Raw genomic sequence first — 16,497 nt, 5'->3', positions numbered from 1 at the left:
AGAATCACATAACATAAATCCTGGGCTCCTTTAGCAAGAAAAGAGATTAGTAAGAACAAAAGAGGAAAGAAAACAATCATGATCGCCTGAGAGGAGAAGGCTCGGCTATGGAAAACCAAGCGATTCCTATTCTTGTCCTCACAGAGAATCTTCAGATATTCTTTGGTAATACATCCCCCCCCCCCATTTCCTTTGCTTGATCATGTAGAAAAAGCAAGTCCCTGATGCTTTTGAGATCATGTAAAGAGGAAATACACAGGCACGCATACCCTCTCCTTGCAACGAATGATGATGATGCATCTCCTGCCGATCGACACAGGGTTTTCTGTGATATTATAAAACAGCATGAGCTTCTCTGCAGAGACCATCTTTGAACCCCCAAACAAGCTCCCCCGTCTCTCCATATCCATCGGAGGACACCGCCATCCCTATCCCCATCATTATCATCACATAGCCTTGTCCTGCATTCATCATCACGATGTCTCAGTAGCCCTCCTGACGAATGACGCTAGGGATTGTTCTGGGGATGGTCACTTCCAGTACCCATCTTCTCTCCTTGTTGTGGAAAGCGAGAAGGGAATCTGTATAAAGAGCAGCACTGCTGAAATTAACAGCATCAGGAGGAAGAGCAGCAGCGTAGCCAACATTATTGTGAACGACGATGCCTTCTCATCATCATCACCATCATCATCATCATCAAAATCTTCATCATCATCATCACCATCTTCTTCTTCCTCCTCGATTCTCTGCCAGACCATAAACCCCCCTACCCTGTCCCCGCCCCCGCCCTCGCCTCCGCTACATCTGGCTACCTTGCAATCCCATCTTTGGCCCCAACTGCCACAGGAGATAGTGGAGCACATCCTCGCCTTCCTGCCCATCCACACACTCTTCCGATTCAGCACTGTATGCACATCGTGGCGCGCCCTTGTATTATCGCGCGCATTCATGCAAAACCGAATCGTACTTCAAGCATCCTCCTCATTGTCATCAAGTGCCCTTCGTCATCATCACCACCGATATCATCAGAGAGCATACTTCCTCGCCCTCAATCGCTCGCGGTATCAACAACTCTCCTCTTACGAGGTCATCTCTAACAGGTGGTACACCTTCCCCTTGGGTTTCTTGCCTTCGGTCGCATACCCTGTGTGTGCGGCCGGTGGCCTGATCTGTTTCCTCAGCCCCAATTTCGACACGGGCTATACCAGCCTCATCGTGTGTAACCCGGTGACCAGGAAATGGAAGGAGCTACCGACGATGAATCACAACAGGGTGCCATTCTTGGTGTCCATGGTGGTGGACAAGGGAAGGATGAGCTACAAGGTTCTGGTGGCGGGGGGTGTGGAGGACTCAACGAGCCTCCACCATCACCGGAGGAGCACGGAGATGTATGATTCAGCTACGGGGGCGTGGGTGGAGTGCGGGTTGTTACCTCAAGGTGAGGAGATATGCCGAAGCATAGTGGAGTACCGGGGGTACTACGTGTGCCTAACGAGGGGGCCGGGTAGTGGGCTGCTAGCATTCAATGTGGAGAGCAAAGAATGGGTGAAGATGAGGACGGGCAAGATCCCGGGGTTCTCCAAGTTCCGGCACCTGGTCGAGTGCAGCGGGAACATCTTGGTGATTGGGAAGGCCCTGCGCCGGTACGTGCTGGGCCTCTACATTTGGTGCCTTGATCCCGGGACGCTGAGGTGGCGGGAGGTGGGGCGCATGCCCCGCGCCATGTGTGACCGCTTCTTCACCTCACCCTCCGAATGCTTCTACTGCACCGCGCATGGCCACCTCATCTTCTTCTGCAGGTATTACTACAACCATGGCCTGGTCTACAATACCCTGGACAACACATGGCACCAAGTCTCCGGCTGCCCGCTCCTCACACACCCTCTCCTCCTGCCCTTTGATCCCGGCTTGGATCCTGTGGATTAACAGTCACCGACAGTTCGGTTTGAACCAAACCGAACCGCAAAACCGCGGCTTAACGGCTTTAACAGTTCAGTGCAGGTTCAAGTTCCGCGTGGATTGAAAAATGAAAACAAATCCCTCCTGGCTCCTCCTCCATAGGAGTGAGATGGGAAATGGGGAAAGCAAAAAAAACATACATTCATTCATCAACAATAACTACTACTGCTACTACACACAAGAAGAAATTATGATTATTACACACCAATTAATTACACATTTTCTTTAATTGTTTTTATTTTACTCAGATGAAATCAAACAGGAGAAGAGCCCCCCCTCTTCTCCCCCAATCAATCAAAAAACCCCTCATTTCTTCCTCCAAAGCTACACTAAGCTTGGGCATGTTTCCTCATGTATTATTTTTTTAATTTTTTTTTTTTTACTTTTTAGCATTAAAAGAAACCATGCCCATCTTCCAAGCTTGGAAGGGCTTGGAATTTATATGATGATTTCTGTTACACACCTTCCTTATTTCCTTATACATCATTATGGATTCAAAATAAGACATATAAACTGATCATATATGATGATTGAATTTTTCAAAAGGGCTTATTGTTATGTAAATATGCATACCTGATTCTTTTCAAATATTCGTTTCCTCATCAGGCTTTCTTTTTCTTGTCCAAGCTGTTCTGGCTTAATAGTGATCCCAACGCCTTGTATGTACAAATTTGATAAGGAGTGATTTTTTCAATCAGATCATAATGAAGTTTGTTTTAGCTCACTTCTATGATTAAGCTACTCTTTGTTCACTCTTTTATCGTGTTTGGTTGTTTCCAACCCCCCTTTTTCTTTAGGATAGGTAGATGCTGTTGAAATGACTACTCCTTTTGATACCCAATAACGTTCATGTGAACTCATACCATCATGATCTCTTTCTTGCGTCTTTCATAGTGTATTCATCGATAGGCTCATCCCACTACACCATATGGAATTTGGCTTATTTATTTATTGTGAATTGTATGTAAACTACCTTGGCCTTCTTCTCATGTTTTAGTCATGGCTAAATTAAGGGTAGGTTAAGGATACCAAGCCATGTTAGGTGGATGACAAATGACTTGTTCCAAGCATTGTCAAAGTGGAAAGGGGTCAAAAAAACTGAAGAGTAGATCAAGCATTAAGTTCAAACATGACAAGACAATTGAAGAGGAAAGAGAAGTTAATCGGATGCTAAGAAATTTAAAAGAGAAGTGGGGAAAGTTGAGCCCTCGACACTATGCTGCTTTACAACTCAATTGTATGGAAGTTTGCATTTAGATTTAAATCCAAAAAGGGCTCATAATCAGCTTACATGAGGTAATGAAGTAAAGAGATGAAAACGCCCATCATCACATGGAAAGTACTATGCTATCTAAACTTTTGCAAAAGCACAAAATAAACGAAGACACTATGAAATGTGACACAAACATAAATGATCAACACAACTTGGAAGTTGTGACACTATCGTTAGCAATTAAGTTTCTATTTTTAATCATCTAAAAATTGATTTTGGGAAAGACGTCATGGTAGATGTATGCACTAATTCTGCATTGACTTGTAACAAAGCAAGAGTTTGGGGTCTCAACTTGGTTGGAGCCCCTAAGTAAAGCAATCTCCAAGTGTATGGCATGCTAATGCATTGTACATGTGTATTAGTATAGTTGCTCACACATAATTGATGGCATTTAGGGGAATTGGTGAACAATTTGTTTCTCTTGCTAATTGATAATATCTTCAAAAGTGACCATTGAGAAATCTATTGCAAATATAGTTATGCATTCAAGAACAATGTGAATCAATTTCTCAAGAACTTATGTTTCAAAACCACATATTGTTGAAAAATGGCTTGGACGGAATTGCTTGTAAGTTGTACCAATTTGTTGCTCATCCATCTAGTGACTATTGGAATTATTCCAAATTCAAGATTGCATGGAGAAATTAGGGAGAGCACGACTCTTGATGAATATGAAATTATCAAGTGGTGTGTTGAAACTAGTGCAATTGATGTTGCATGATTGTGATGTAAGAGTGTGGCATCTTCTCCTATCTCCTCAACCCTTCTCCACTTCACAAGCTATACTAAACCTTTATAGGGCTTTAAAAAGGTTATGGTCACAATTTATGCTTGTGGCCTAAAAACATTTCAATTCTTCTTTTTTGCTGACTCCTATTATCAAAAAATGGTTTGGGGAGAAAATAAGCCAAATTGAATCTATAAGACATTAACCAAATTTTTTCTAGCATACATATATTATTTTATAACTAATGGCATAAGAGAGGCCTATTTTGTTACATGTTGACCGATGTCCTTTGTTTGTGTTATGGATATTCAAACTTGCTTTTAGGTGTACTTTATGTTTTTGATTTGATGGCATTAAGAAGCATTTAGCAAAGGAGAAATTCATAACATCCATGAGATAGATGAAATGACTTATCTTGAGGCAGTTGGATAATGTTGAAGAAATCGGGTTTGATCACTATAAACAATATGTGAGAACAAGCACTAGCATTTATGCGGGATTGATCTTTTATTCACGACATGCACTTCATTAGTGAGATTCTTGTTTCTTATAAGGTGTCATTAGATTGTTATTAACAATGACATTGTTTGGTTATGTTTTGAGTCCCACGTGATGGCTAAATATCAATCATCATATTCCAAAAGTACGATTATGACCCAAGTATAAAGCATATGATTTCCCACCACCAAGTAATCAGGTGCTATCTGAGACTGTGTTGGAACAATATTCCTATCTCTTGCTTCTATTCTATGAAGCATCCTCAACAATTTTGGAGTGACCACTTTGTGACCAAATATTGTGACGTCATTGACCCTACCACAGATTATTTCCATTGGCTTTTAGGTTAACCAGTGGAGGATTTGGTGTCTTCTCTTGTTCTATAATTAGACACATGTTCCTCTTATTCTACTATCGCTTCAGAGCAACAATCTCGATGAATCATACGTGAAGAAAACACAACCCACTTTCCTTTCCACTTTAAAGCAACAATCTCTTCATTTTGGAAATTGCTGAACAACATATGGAAGAAGAAAGCTCTTGATTTGGAAATGGGAAAAGAGCATGGAAGAAGAAATTTCCAGTTCAAAAGCAATGAAGGACCTCTTCATTTTGGCAAACGGAGAAAAGGGGGCTTTTCTTGGGAGAAGAATACGTACACCCTAGGGAGAGAGTTGTTGGACCATCATTCCAAGATGAATGGCTGCAAAACATGGTCATGACAACGAATATGGGAGGCAAGACGTGTGTCGAAAAGGCTATCATAGGTCGAAGGGGAGCATTGGGGGATTGACAATGTGTGTTTTGGGAGCACCCATCCCCCCTCCCCCCCCAAAATCCTTCTCCTTTTCTCTAGCAGGCGGTGGTGTTGACGAGCCCGTGTAATTCATACACTAATTAGCAATACCAACGATGATACGATCCCGAGTTATGGAAGATGTAACCACATGAATGAATGAATGAATGAAATGAATGAATACACACATAATATAAGCACAAGGATATATCTTCTTCCTTCTTCTTTTTAGTTCTCTCCATATCACACACACACACACACACACTCAGAGACAGAGACAGAGACAGAGACAGAGACAGAGACAGAAAACACAGAAACTGAGGGAGCTCCCGTCTCTCAGCTGCTGCTCTCTGCACAACCCCCTCCTCCATCTCTTCCACGCATCGAGTAATCAATCGTACTTGGAATAATAAACCCTTGTCTGCAGGATTCGCATCTCCCGGGTCCCCCCTTCCCCCTTCCCATCTTTGTTCCCCCCTTTTACTTCCCCTGCCTACAAGTGTGGCGCGCCTGCCGCCATCACTGCTGCTGCCATCTAATGCACATAGGTAAGCGAATTGCGTGAAGAATCAAATCTCTCTACCCTCTCTTTCTCTTTCCTGACAAGAAAATGTTCATGCCACTTAGTCACCTGCTGGCTTATGGTCAGGGTGGATGCACATACATATATGCATTTGTTTATATAGATCTTTCGTTTTTTGTTTTTCTCTCCGTAGTACCTCTCCAAAGAGAAGAGAACAGATTTAGACGAGAAAGATGCACAAGAACAAGCTGCAAGAGCTAGCTCAACGGAGGGGGCTGAACTTGCCCTCATATTCGTGCGTGCGCCAGGGTCCTGACCACGGCCCTCGCTTCCGGGCCACTGTATCCTTCAATGGTGAATCTTTCGAGAGCCCACATTTCTACAGCAGCCTAAGGCAAGCAGAACATGCAGCTGCTGAGGTTGCCATCAATGTCTTGTCCAACACCGAAGGTCCCAACCAATCCCTCACCACACAAATTCTGGTATGATATATGCCCACCTGTACATACATCACATCATCTTTTCTATATTTTCTTTTCTTAATAATAAATTTATTTGATCTTCTATTAGGATGAGACAGGTGTTTGCAAGAACATACTGCAAGAAACAGCCCAAAAGGCAGGGATTAAGCTGCCTGTCTACTCTGTTGAGAGGTATGGTCCAGGGCATATGCCTGCCTTTGTGTCCACGGTGGAGCTGGCAGGGATGAGCTTTGCTGGGGAGCCTGCAAAAAGCAAGAAACAGGCTGAGAAGAATGCTGCCATGGTAGCTTGGGCCTCTTTGAAGCAACGTGAGTAAAACAAACTTTTCTTGCTGTGCGAAATAAAATCACAGTCTTCTTTCTATCTTCTTAGAATGTACTAAATCGAATTCTCTTAAGAAACACAACACAACATAAATACTGATATCTGTTTAATGTGTGTTCTTAATATCTGTATTTATGTTTGAATTTCACAAGTTTAACAATTTTGAAATTCCAATACATATATCTCTGCCATGTGAGAAAAGCTGTTAATAGCAACAACGGAACAGTTAGAACAAAATAGACACAGCCAAGCTGTGAGAAGGCTGTTATACAGCAGTAGAAAAAATGGTTGCAAAGAGTAGAGCTTGTTATTAAGTAGCAGCAAAAGTAAATGTCTTTACAAAAGAGGCTGGTAAAGCCGATTTATACAAAATTGGGGAAAGTGGGTGAAATTGTTGTTTGGTAGTGAAGTGACGCTTGTACTACCAAACAAGTGCAATAAACTAGGACTAAGAGGGAATATCTTGGAAAAAGTGGAAGAGAGAAAAAGCATTTAAAGCGTTGCAGATTCTAGACAAAGAAGGCATTTAAAGAGTTGCAGATTCTAGAGAGAAGAATCTAGGAAGAGAGAGAATTTAGAACAGAGATAATAAAGATGAAAGAGAGTGCAGGTCTGGAGTTGCCACCCTCCAACACCTCCTCTCAGCTCTAGAATGGCGGTCCAACATTGAGTTGACCGAGGAGCTGATCAATGGCTTTCCTTGGAAGTGGCTTAGTAAATAAATTAGCCACATTTTCTTGAGTAGGGCAATATGCCAAGTTGATGACTTGTGATTTCACTAATTCACGAACAAAATGGTAGTGCACTTCGATATGTTTTGTTCTACCATGAAATGCTGAGCTATGTGTCGGTGAAAACTGCAATAGAAGAGTCACTTCCAATGTGAGAAAACAATTGCATTACCATAGCAACTCACAACAAGTATCCAAGGAGGCGCGATATTCAGCTTCTGTCGATGAAGTAAAAACTGAGTTTTGCTTCTTCGATTTCCAAGAAATCAAGCCTAAACCTAACATAAAACAATAGCCAAAGGTGGACCTTCTAGAATCAATATCACCAGCCCAATTAGCATTTGAGTAGCAAACAAGCTCAATGCTGCCTCTAAAAGACAGACCATAGTCGAGTGTGTTGGCCAAATACTGAAGAACTCGAATGGTTGCTTGCCAATGACTTTGTCTTGGAGCATTTGAGAATTGGCTGAGAATACTCACGCTATAGGACAAATCAGGCCTGGTGTAAGTTAAGTGAAGAAGGGACCCAATTAACCTTCTATATTTCGTGATATCTTCAAATATGGGAGAATTGTCTTCACGAGATAGCTTTGAGTTTGGATCCATTGGACAGGAGAGTGGCCTGCAATTTGACATGCTATAGGTCTCAAGGAGCTGCCTGAGATACCATGACATCCATTTGAAAAATGGGCCATTTGTTATGAGTAGCAAGTGCAAGCGCACATGGAATAGAGGTGTACCTTGTTGTTGGAGCAAAATTTTCCTCGTAATACACTCCGTTGACTTGTGAGTAGCCGTGTGCAACTAAACGTGCCTTGTGCTTATCCAAAGTACCATCAACATGGTACTTGGACTTGAAAATCCATTTCAGTCCAATGACTTGTCGATGTTGAGGCCGTGGAACCAGCTCCCATTTATGATTTCGCTCAATGGAATCAAGTTCAACTTCCATTGTTGGTTTCCACTTTGGAAGAACAAGGGCCTCTTTTGTTGTTGTGGGTTCTTGTGATTGCACAACAGTGCACAGTAAGGCAAAGTTGCATGAGTGAAGAGGCCGTTGTGACTTACATGTTCTTTTCTTGTTGGTTGGAGAACCAGATGTATACTCATGAAGTTCAACATCGGAGAGATGAGAATCACGAATGGTGGCTTGAAACCACTTGGGAAGTGGTGGAAGCTGGTTTGTAGAGGGAGGGGAAACAAGTGGAGTGGTTTGAATTGTTGGCGAAGTTAGAGATTGAGTAGGAGGAGATGGGGGGCTTGAAGGTGAGACATGTTCGTTTAAAATAGGAGATTCCGGAGGAGCTAGGATTTCAACCGTGAACTTAGGTAAAATCCTAGAGTCATCCGGCTGAGAATCCACAAAATGAACATCCCTAGAGATGACTAGGGACTTTGATTCTAAATCCCGTAACCTGTAGGCTTTAGATTGTGTGTTGTAACCAAGAAATTTGCATTTCTTGGTTTTGGACTCAAATTTAGTCCTTTTATGATCTGAAATGTGAACATAAGCATCACAACCAAATACTTTAAAATGAGTTACTGAGGGATTTACACCTGTAAATGCTTCTGTAGGGGTCATTGCAACAATTGCTTTTGTTGCGCAGCAGTTGATGATGTAGACTGCTGTGTTGACAGCTTCACCCCAAAACGAGAGAGGAAGATCAGATTGAGATAACATTGTACGAGCCATCTCTTGGACTATCCGGTTCTTCCTTTCCACAACTCCATTTTGTTGAGGATTATTGGGTGTAGAATTGGCGAGCAATGCCTCGTTGAGAACAGAAATGGTGGAAAGCTTCGGAGATAAACTCTCCACCATTGTCCGACCTGATCTTTCAAAATTGCTTTGATGTATTATTCTCCACAAGAGCTACCCATTCTTGAAATTTTGTGAAGGCTTCAGATTTTTGTACAAGAAAATAAACCCAAACCTTGCGGGAGAAATCATCAATGATGAGCATAAAGTAGCGTGCACCACAAAGAGTAGTGGGTTTCATGGGACCACAAAGATCCATGTGCACTAACTCCAAGATAGATGTTGCATGGTGAGTGGATTCATGAGGGAAAGGCTCTCGATGTTGCTTGCGATGAAGACAAGCAACACATGGGGTATTGGGAGTTTTGAAAATAGGAAGACCCTCAACTAGCTGTGAAGAGGAGAGCTTTTGTAGAGAATCGTAGTTGAGGTGACCAAACCTAGCAGGCCACAACGTGTGATCTTCTTGTGCCACCAAGGCATGAGAACCTTGAAGAAGATGGAGAAGATGAGATTTAGATTTTTCCAAGGGGCTATGGGAGCTTTTTAGGCGATATAAACCCCCTTCTTGTGTGCCACTAGCTACAATTTGTAGGTTGTTGGTGTCAATGACTTCCAAAACTGAGCTATCAAAGTAGACTCCATAAGCTTGCTTAGTGATTCGGTATACTGAAAGTAGGTTGGCAGAGATGTGAGGCACATGTAGCACATCTTGAAGAATGGCAGGTTCGTCATTTGAAGAAGTGTTAAGAAACACATTACTCACACACGGAGCCTCAATGCTTGAGGCATCTTCTATGGAGATTTGGGAGGAGCTAGGCCTCACATCATGCAAAATGGATTTGTCATAAGTCATGTGTGTAGTGGCACCACTGTCTACTAACCACTCATCAATGGTTGAGGTAGTTGTTCCAGACAAATGTGAAGAATGTTCCTCAATGCCAAGGAAAACCGTTTCTTTGGCTGAGTGGACCGAGTTTGATTTTGGTGTAGGTTGACTTTTGGTTGAAGAAGATTTCTTGGCATTGTTCCTTTCCTTTTCTGACAGTTGGGCTGAATGTGACCTTTGTAGCCACAATAATGACAGGTAAGCTCCTTGTAGGTTGGGTTGTTTGGTGGTCTTGGATTGGGTTTGTTGTAGGAATTACCATTTTGCTTCCACTTGCCTTTACTTTTCGCATGTAGAAGCATGTCATTGGAAGTTTGAGCACTTTTCTTCCTTGTTGCCCTGTCTTGTAGCAGGCCAAGAAATGTATTCATATCAGGTGTGTTGGGAAGAAGAGAAATTGTGTCACAAAAGGCTGAGAATGACTCAGGGAACTTTATCATTAGACGATGCACAAACTCAACTTCGGTTGACTTGCTTCACAAGGAAATTAGTTCCTGTTACGTGATTTGATCCATGATGTTTGGAGTGTCATGAATCTTGAGATTTGCTAGTTGGCTCTCAATAACTATCATTTGAGCATGATTAGCTCTATGATACCTGGTTTTGATGGCTGCCCATAGTTCATTGGCTGTCTCTTCATCTGTGTCTTGAAATTGACGAGCGATGCTCGGTTTAATATTAAACATGAGGAAAGCATGAGCACGAGAATCCTTATCGAGCCAAGCTTCAATCTCAGATTTAGATGAGCCAGCAACTGATTTGGGTGAAGAAGATGAAGTTACCGGTGGTTTCTTCTCACTACCATTGACTACATTCCATAGACGATGGTACTGTAGCAAGGTCTTTATCTGCAGTTCCCAATCCAAGTAATTGTTCCTATCCAAGATGGATTCTTTGGGGAGTTGGGGAATGGTTGATGAAACAATGGTGGCAAGTGAGGCCATGGATATCTTCCTCTTGAGCTACAACTGGACAATTTACAGCAGCTGTAAGTAGATGTGCAGGGTCTTTCTGCTTCTCCCTAGATGCTAGGTGAGGCTCAAATGAGTGGAAAAGAAAACAGAAGAACCTCCTTTGTAGGTTGGGATGGTGGCTGCTAAGAGAACCTCCTCTAGAGGATTGGGAGGGAGGGATAAAAGAAGATTGGTTTGTGTGCTCTTTGGCAAAAAAATCAGGCTGAGGATATGGAGAACTCACTGCTCTGATACCATGTGAGAAAAGCTGTTAATAGCAGCAGCGGAACAGTTAGAACAAAATAGACACAACCAAGCTGTGAGAAGGCTGTTATACAGCAGTAGAAAAAATGGTTGCAAAGAGTAGAGACAGCCAAAGAATAGAGCTTGTTATTAAGTAGTAGCAAAAGTAAAAGTCTTTACAAAAGAGGCTGGTAAAGCCTATTTATACAAAATTGGAGAAAGTGGGTGAAATTTTTGTTTGGTAGTTAAGTGACTCATGTACTACCAAACAAGTGCAATAAACTAGGAATAAGAGGGAATATCTTGGAAAAAGTGGAAGAGAGAAAAATCATTTAAAGCGTTGCAGATTCTAGACAGAGAAGGCATTTAAAGAGTTGCAGATTCTAGAGAGAGAAGAATCTAGGAAGAGAGAATTTAGAACAGAGATAATAAAGATGAAGGAGAGTGCAGGTCTGGGGTTGCCACCCTCCAACATGGCATTGGATTATACAAACTTATTAATATTGGGGTGAATATTAGGATATAATATACTTTGTGCATCACATTTGTGGGTTTTGCATTTACATACCTTATGCACTTTGGATGGAGACAGACAGGAGAAGTGGGAATGCCATCACTATATATTTAGCATTACCTCGTGCTTGGAAACTGTGTTGCATTGCAAAAAAGAAAAGATTTTTTCTAACCAATATTGTTTTTTACTGCAATATTCATCAGCCAAAATAGGAAATGGTGAAGATAGATTGAATTTTGTAGTAAAGTTTGCACTAAAGACATTTTAAGTATGAACTATAGACCAAAGAAATTGCAATTCAGAAAGAAACAAAATAGGAGATGTTCTCTGTTTCTATTCCGTTGCTGTTCTCCATGGTTATGCATAGAGATGATTGTACTTAGGAAAGAGGGTTAATAAGACATAAGAAAGTTACACAGGAAGAGGTAGAAGAAAGCTATAATGCAAACAATATGTATAGGTGTTAGGATAGCTGTTACGTGATGGCAAAAATAGAGTTTCCAGCCCCCAAGAAATCAGCACTTCATTATATAGGCAGGTAGTTTAAAATCTGGAATTTAAAATACAAAACTTAAAACACTAACATTAAAACATTTAATAGGAATCATATCCAGAAAAATACAATAAATCATAAAGCGTAATACACCAGATATTAATTAGTATATAATATAAGCGTACCGGTACTGAAATAGAAGTACCATGCATGTTTCTGAAGATTCAAGGAGTTCAGGATCCAGAATGCATAAATATAAAATATGAGGTATCTATAATAATTAATAGCCATATATGTCTGAGACTGTAGGCATTATACGTGAATTCTTCATCACTTTTCAAGTGAGACTTCATCGAAAACAAACAGCAAGAAAAGAAAATGAAACTGATAGGTAACCTCAGACAAACAACAGATAAAAACATTGGGTAAAGGATGCTAAAGGAGCTGTGGGCAGCAAAACAAGATAAAATTTAAGGCACATTTAGATATGTATTGGTTCCCCACCAAAATTATCAAAAAGATTCAAAACACATACAAAACTTGGAAAAAAACCTTCACTAACAGCATCTGGAAAAGACATCCAGGCTTTTTTGGGTTGCAAGATACATCCATTGCTTGCAACTGTGCCTACAAGATTGAGTTCTGAGGTAACAAATGATAGTTGAAGGCCTACACGGTTAATATTGCAATGAATCTCCACAGTTTATTTGTGGTGTTCTCCTAATACCAACATGCTCCATGTCTAAGGTTCAAAGTGATCGTCTTTAACATTTATTCTGTCCCTATACAGCTTGTATGATTTGAAAACGCTAGTCCCTACCATTGGACATGTCAAAAAACAACTCAAATATAAAGGATTGATAGCCATCACATTCAGCAGATCTGGAATTTAAAATTTTCAAACAATTAAGTCTTAAACAGTCCAGGAAACATACAGTGATTGATAAACATCTCAGAGACTCCACATTTCTTTTTATAAATAAAGGATGAGGTTTGCAAAGATTATTCCATTATTCAAAAACTATTATTAAAACTACGAAGGTCTATTTTACTATTAATTCAGGTGTCAGGAACTTCCTCACGATATTGTTAGTGAACAGGTCCCCAAGTTTTTTGACCATTCACATTTTTACTGTGTTGCCATGAAAATCAATATTTTTTGTGTAGGAAGGGTTCAATTCAAGAAGGGACTTATTCAAAAAATACATTCTAATATACTTGCACTCCTCCAAGATTTCTGATCAGGAAGAATTCGGATCCATTGGATTGTATTTGAGATTAGCAAGCACATGTGGAAGCTTGTTAATGCTTCATCTAAACTCGAGATTTTCATCTTGAAACTCCTTGTAAAACATATTATTAGGAGGAAATGTGATGGACACAGGAATTTGAATGATAATAATAATGTTATATCCAGTGCCCAGAAAGTTCTAATCTCCTTTGGTTTTTGACAAGGTTCTAACCTTTGATTTCATATTGACATTATTTACTTTCAGAAGGTTCTAAGTTCCAATGTCCTCATAAGCATCATAAATAACCTAGAACATGAAGGAGAAGTTGGAACAAATGTTACTTTTACATTTGCCGCAATATTGAAAATGTCTTTTAATGACTTTTAAAATGCAATTTAAAGTCTTGGCGGACACTTGTGTACCAAGCGCACACATGTCAGTGATGGATATTAAATTAACCCAGGGATATTTCTTGAGCACATTTTCTAACTCGTGCTCTGGCCAGGTACCTATCCCAGTGGGTTACCTTGATAGCCGCAAATATAAGTAGAATTTCTTCTCTTATCTACATAGATTTTCTATCGGGTCGACTATAAGGCTCACACAAGACAATCATACTCATAATATGGGACTTGCACTAAATTAAAGGACATCCTAATTGCTGGGGTGATCACATTTCAGCCACTGAGAAGAATTATATTTGAGTGATCTCTAAATATTTAGACAAGTGACCTTTATTGCCAAAGTTTGGATTTGAAGCATCCGTATGAAGGTAACATAATGTATGTGATTCAAATATAGATATTGTTCTTTATTGGATGTGTTTGTTTAAATGATCTTAGAAGCAACCTTATTCTTTCTGATAAATGCAGTGTTCCTCTACCTACAAGCGGAAGATACTATGTATTATTTTGGTATTTTTTATGGTTTTTATTTGCAAATATTTTTGTATGGAATGGTTCTGGCACAATTTCCTATTCATAGTATCCTCATTCAATTCCTCTTCCTTTTTCACATATAGATGTTTGTAGATGGATATTGTAATTTATAATTTTATACAGAGCAATTATGTTCTCTTCTTCAGTAGTAAAGCTGACGATTGTGCTTTTTGATTTAATGTTCCTCTGTGGAGGTACTTGCAAAATGACATTTTTGTATTATTCCTCATATGTAAGAAATAGCATATGGGGATTTGTAATATTTTACATCACAACATTTATGACATTCTGATTGTCATAGATATTGATGACATTGTTGCACATACCGGTATCTCATTATGCGAATATAGTGATGGTGTCTGAAGTTGAAAAGTTTTATCATGCAGTTGTGCAGGGTCCCAAATCATCAGAGCAGGATTTATCAGATACAAATGAAGAACAGTTACAGAAACTCATTGCACAGGCTTTACTGAATGCTCAAAAGGACAGTGATGCACAGATATCACAACCACTACCACCACCATCACAATCTCGGACTGAGATCCCCAGGGCCGAAACAAAACAACGTGTTCGAATAATTCCTCTGTTACAAAATTCTGAAAAAGGAACGGGCCATTCAAATGATTGTCTGAATGAAAATAAGGGGTCATATGGTCATGCTTTTGATCGTCAGAACATAATGAGCCGTGAGAAATCATGTGCAGCTAGCGGATGGGTTGTGAACCAGCCAAGTGGAATGGTTAGTCAAGTACCATTACAAATCCATGGAATGCCCTTGGTTCTAGGGCCAGAGTCCCATGTTACAGTTTTCTCAACGAATCAAATGCAGCGTGACTATGAACAAAACAACTGGTTCCAAGCATGTCCATCTACAGTCATGCTAGTTAATAACGGTAATGATCTTAATGTATCAGACACAGGCTTCCCCTTTGTGCCCACAGCATATAACCAGATGATTGTGGCCCCTGGGAACCACCATTGGATGGGTATGCTACCCCCTGCACCTCAGGTTAATCCTCATCCTCCAACATTCAAACCCGCCTTGTCATTGGCTCCACGAGTACGTGTTCGTCGAGCAGTGCCTGTTTGCTCTGCACCACCACCACTTCCTGAAGAGGACATCACTGAGACAAAAGAAGCAGCATCACTACAGGCTCTAAATCAGCTCAGACTTTGAATACCCAGCGTATCAAATACTTTAGGCCGAACATTCAAAGCAGGACATTTTTTGTGGACACCATCATGGGACTAAAACAGTTAAAAGCCAAACAAGTTTAGCAGTTTTTGGACATGACACGTACGTTATGAAGGATTCTACACAGCTCAGCCATAATGTGTGGTTGAAGGTTTTACAATGGCATGAGGATTATTGCTAGAACTGTATATGTTACTGACACTCTCTGAGAATAAAATCTCGCAATGTATGTAAAAGCGCTTTTTTCTTTTAATATAAATGGTTATGGGCGTAAGTTTTTGCAAGGCTACTAATTTATTTTGGAGATCTCATCATAAGTAAACCACCTAAGAACATGTTAAAAGAAAGAAAAATGAGTGCATTGTATTATTTGTATCCTTCCCTTGTCTTTGAATTGGGCAATTCAAAAATTCTTTTATAGACAAAAAGAAATTAGTCAGATGAGGTTTAGGATTTCACTATTAGCACTTAATGACATATAATAAATGAGGTTTATTGCTTATCATGTATAACTTTAATAGCAGCTGAAATATATCCCATATATTGGAGGAAATGAGAAATCATGATAATGGATTGTGTTCTATGTTTTATCGAATCAGTAAATGAGGTGATTCAAAATTTCTCTTACAGATGAAAAGAAATTAATCAGATGAGGTTTAGGCTTTCCCTATTAACACATCATAGCATATTATTGAATGAGGTTTATTGCTTATCCGCATTGATATTTACCATGTAATGAATGAAATGAGAATGCACGATAATGAATCATGTTTTATGCTTTTGTGATCCAATTTTGGCAATGATTGCTGTTTTCGGAAATTTTGATGCCTTTATCACTACTCAAACAGGTTTGAAACTGAAATATCATCTGTTTTTATGTGCTGAGATGAAAATCGCTACTCTTAAGACTTGTCGATAAGGAAACTAGTCCCTATGCACTATGTTGTGTGCAGTGGAAAAACTGGGTA

General features: G+C 40.2%; 2 protein-coding genes across 2 annotated transcripts; both read left to right on the top strand.

Moving 5' to 3' along the window:
- Positions 1–247: 247 nt before the first annotated feature.
- LOC147862666 (F-box/kelch-repeat protein At5g15710-like) lies at positions 248–2,692 on the top strand. The gene has a single exon (XM_087321714.1). It carries the CDS (start codon positions 346–348, stop codon positions 1,924–1,926), a length of 1,581 nt encoding a protein of 526 aa, XP_087177840.1. The 5' UTR covers positions 248–345; the 3' UTR covers positions 1,927–2,692.
- A 3,277-nt stretch (positions 2,693–5,969) lies between these two features.
- On the top strand, positions 5,970–15,803 carry LOC147862665 (double-stranded RNA-binding protein 6-like). The gene is made up of 3 exons (XM_087320859.1): positions 5,970–6,258; positions 6,347–6,566; positions 14,721–15,803. The coding sequence occupies exons 1-3, from the start codon at positions 6,010–6,012 to the stop codon at positions 15,509–15,511; spliced, it is 1,260 nt and encodes a 419-aa protein (XP_087176985.1). The 5' UTR covers positions 5,970–6,009; the 3' UTR covers positions 15,512–15,803.
- The last annotated feature ends 694 nt before the right edge of the window (positions 15,804–16,497 follow it).

The sequence above is a fragment of the Azolla caroliniana genome, unplaced genomic scaffold (genome assembly GCF_043228905.1).
Source record: "Azolla caroliniana isolate FFs.n. ecotype wild unplaced genomic scaffold, voAzoCaro1.0.p SCAF_6, whole genome shotgun sequence".
In the NCBI taxonomy this organism is placed as follows: Eukaryota; Viridiplantae; Streptophyta; class Polypodiopsida; order Salviniales; family Salviniaceae; genus Azolla; species Azolla caroliniana.
Note: the sequence above shows the minus strand (reverse complement) of the source record. Positions and strands in the feature narration are given on the sequence as shown.

Coding starts and splice junctions, on each gene's coding strand:
- LOC147862666 (XM_087321714.1), top strand. CDS start 346: ATGAGCTTCTCTGCAGAGACCATCTTTGAACCCCCAAACAAGCTCCCC.
- LOC147862665 (XM_087320859.1), top strand. CDS start 6,010: ATGCACAAGAACAAGCTGCAAGAGCTAGCTCAACGGAGGGGGCTGAAC. Junction 6,259..6,346: donor CCCTCACCACACAAATTCTG/GTATGATATATG, acceptor ATCTTCTATTAG/GATGAGACAGGTGTTTGCAA. Junction 6,567..14,720: donor TTGGGCCTCTTTGAAGCAAC/GTGAGTAAAACA, acceptor TTTATCATGCAG/TTGTGCAGGGTCCCAAATCA.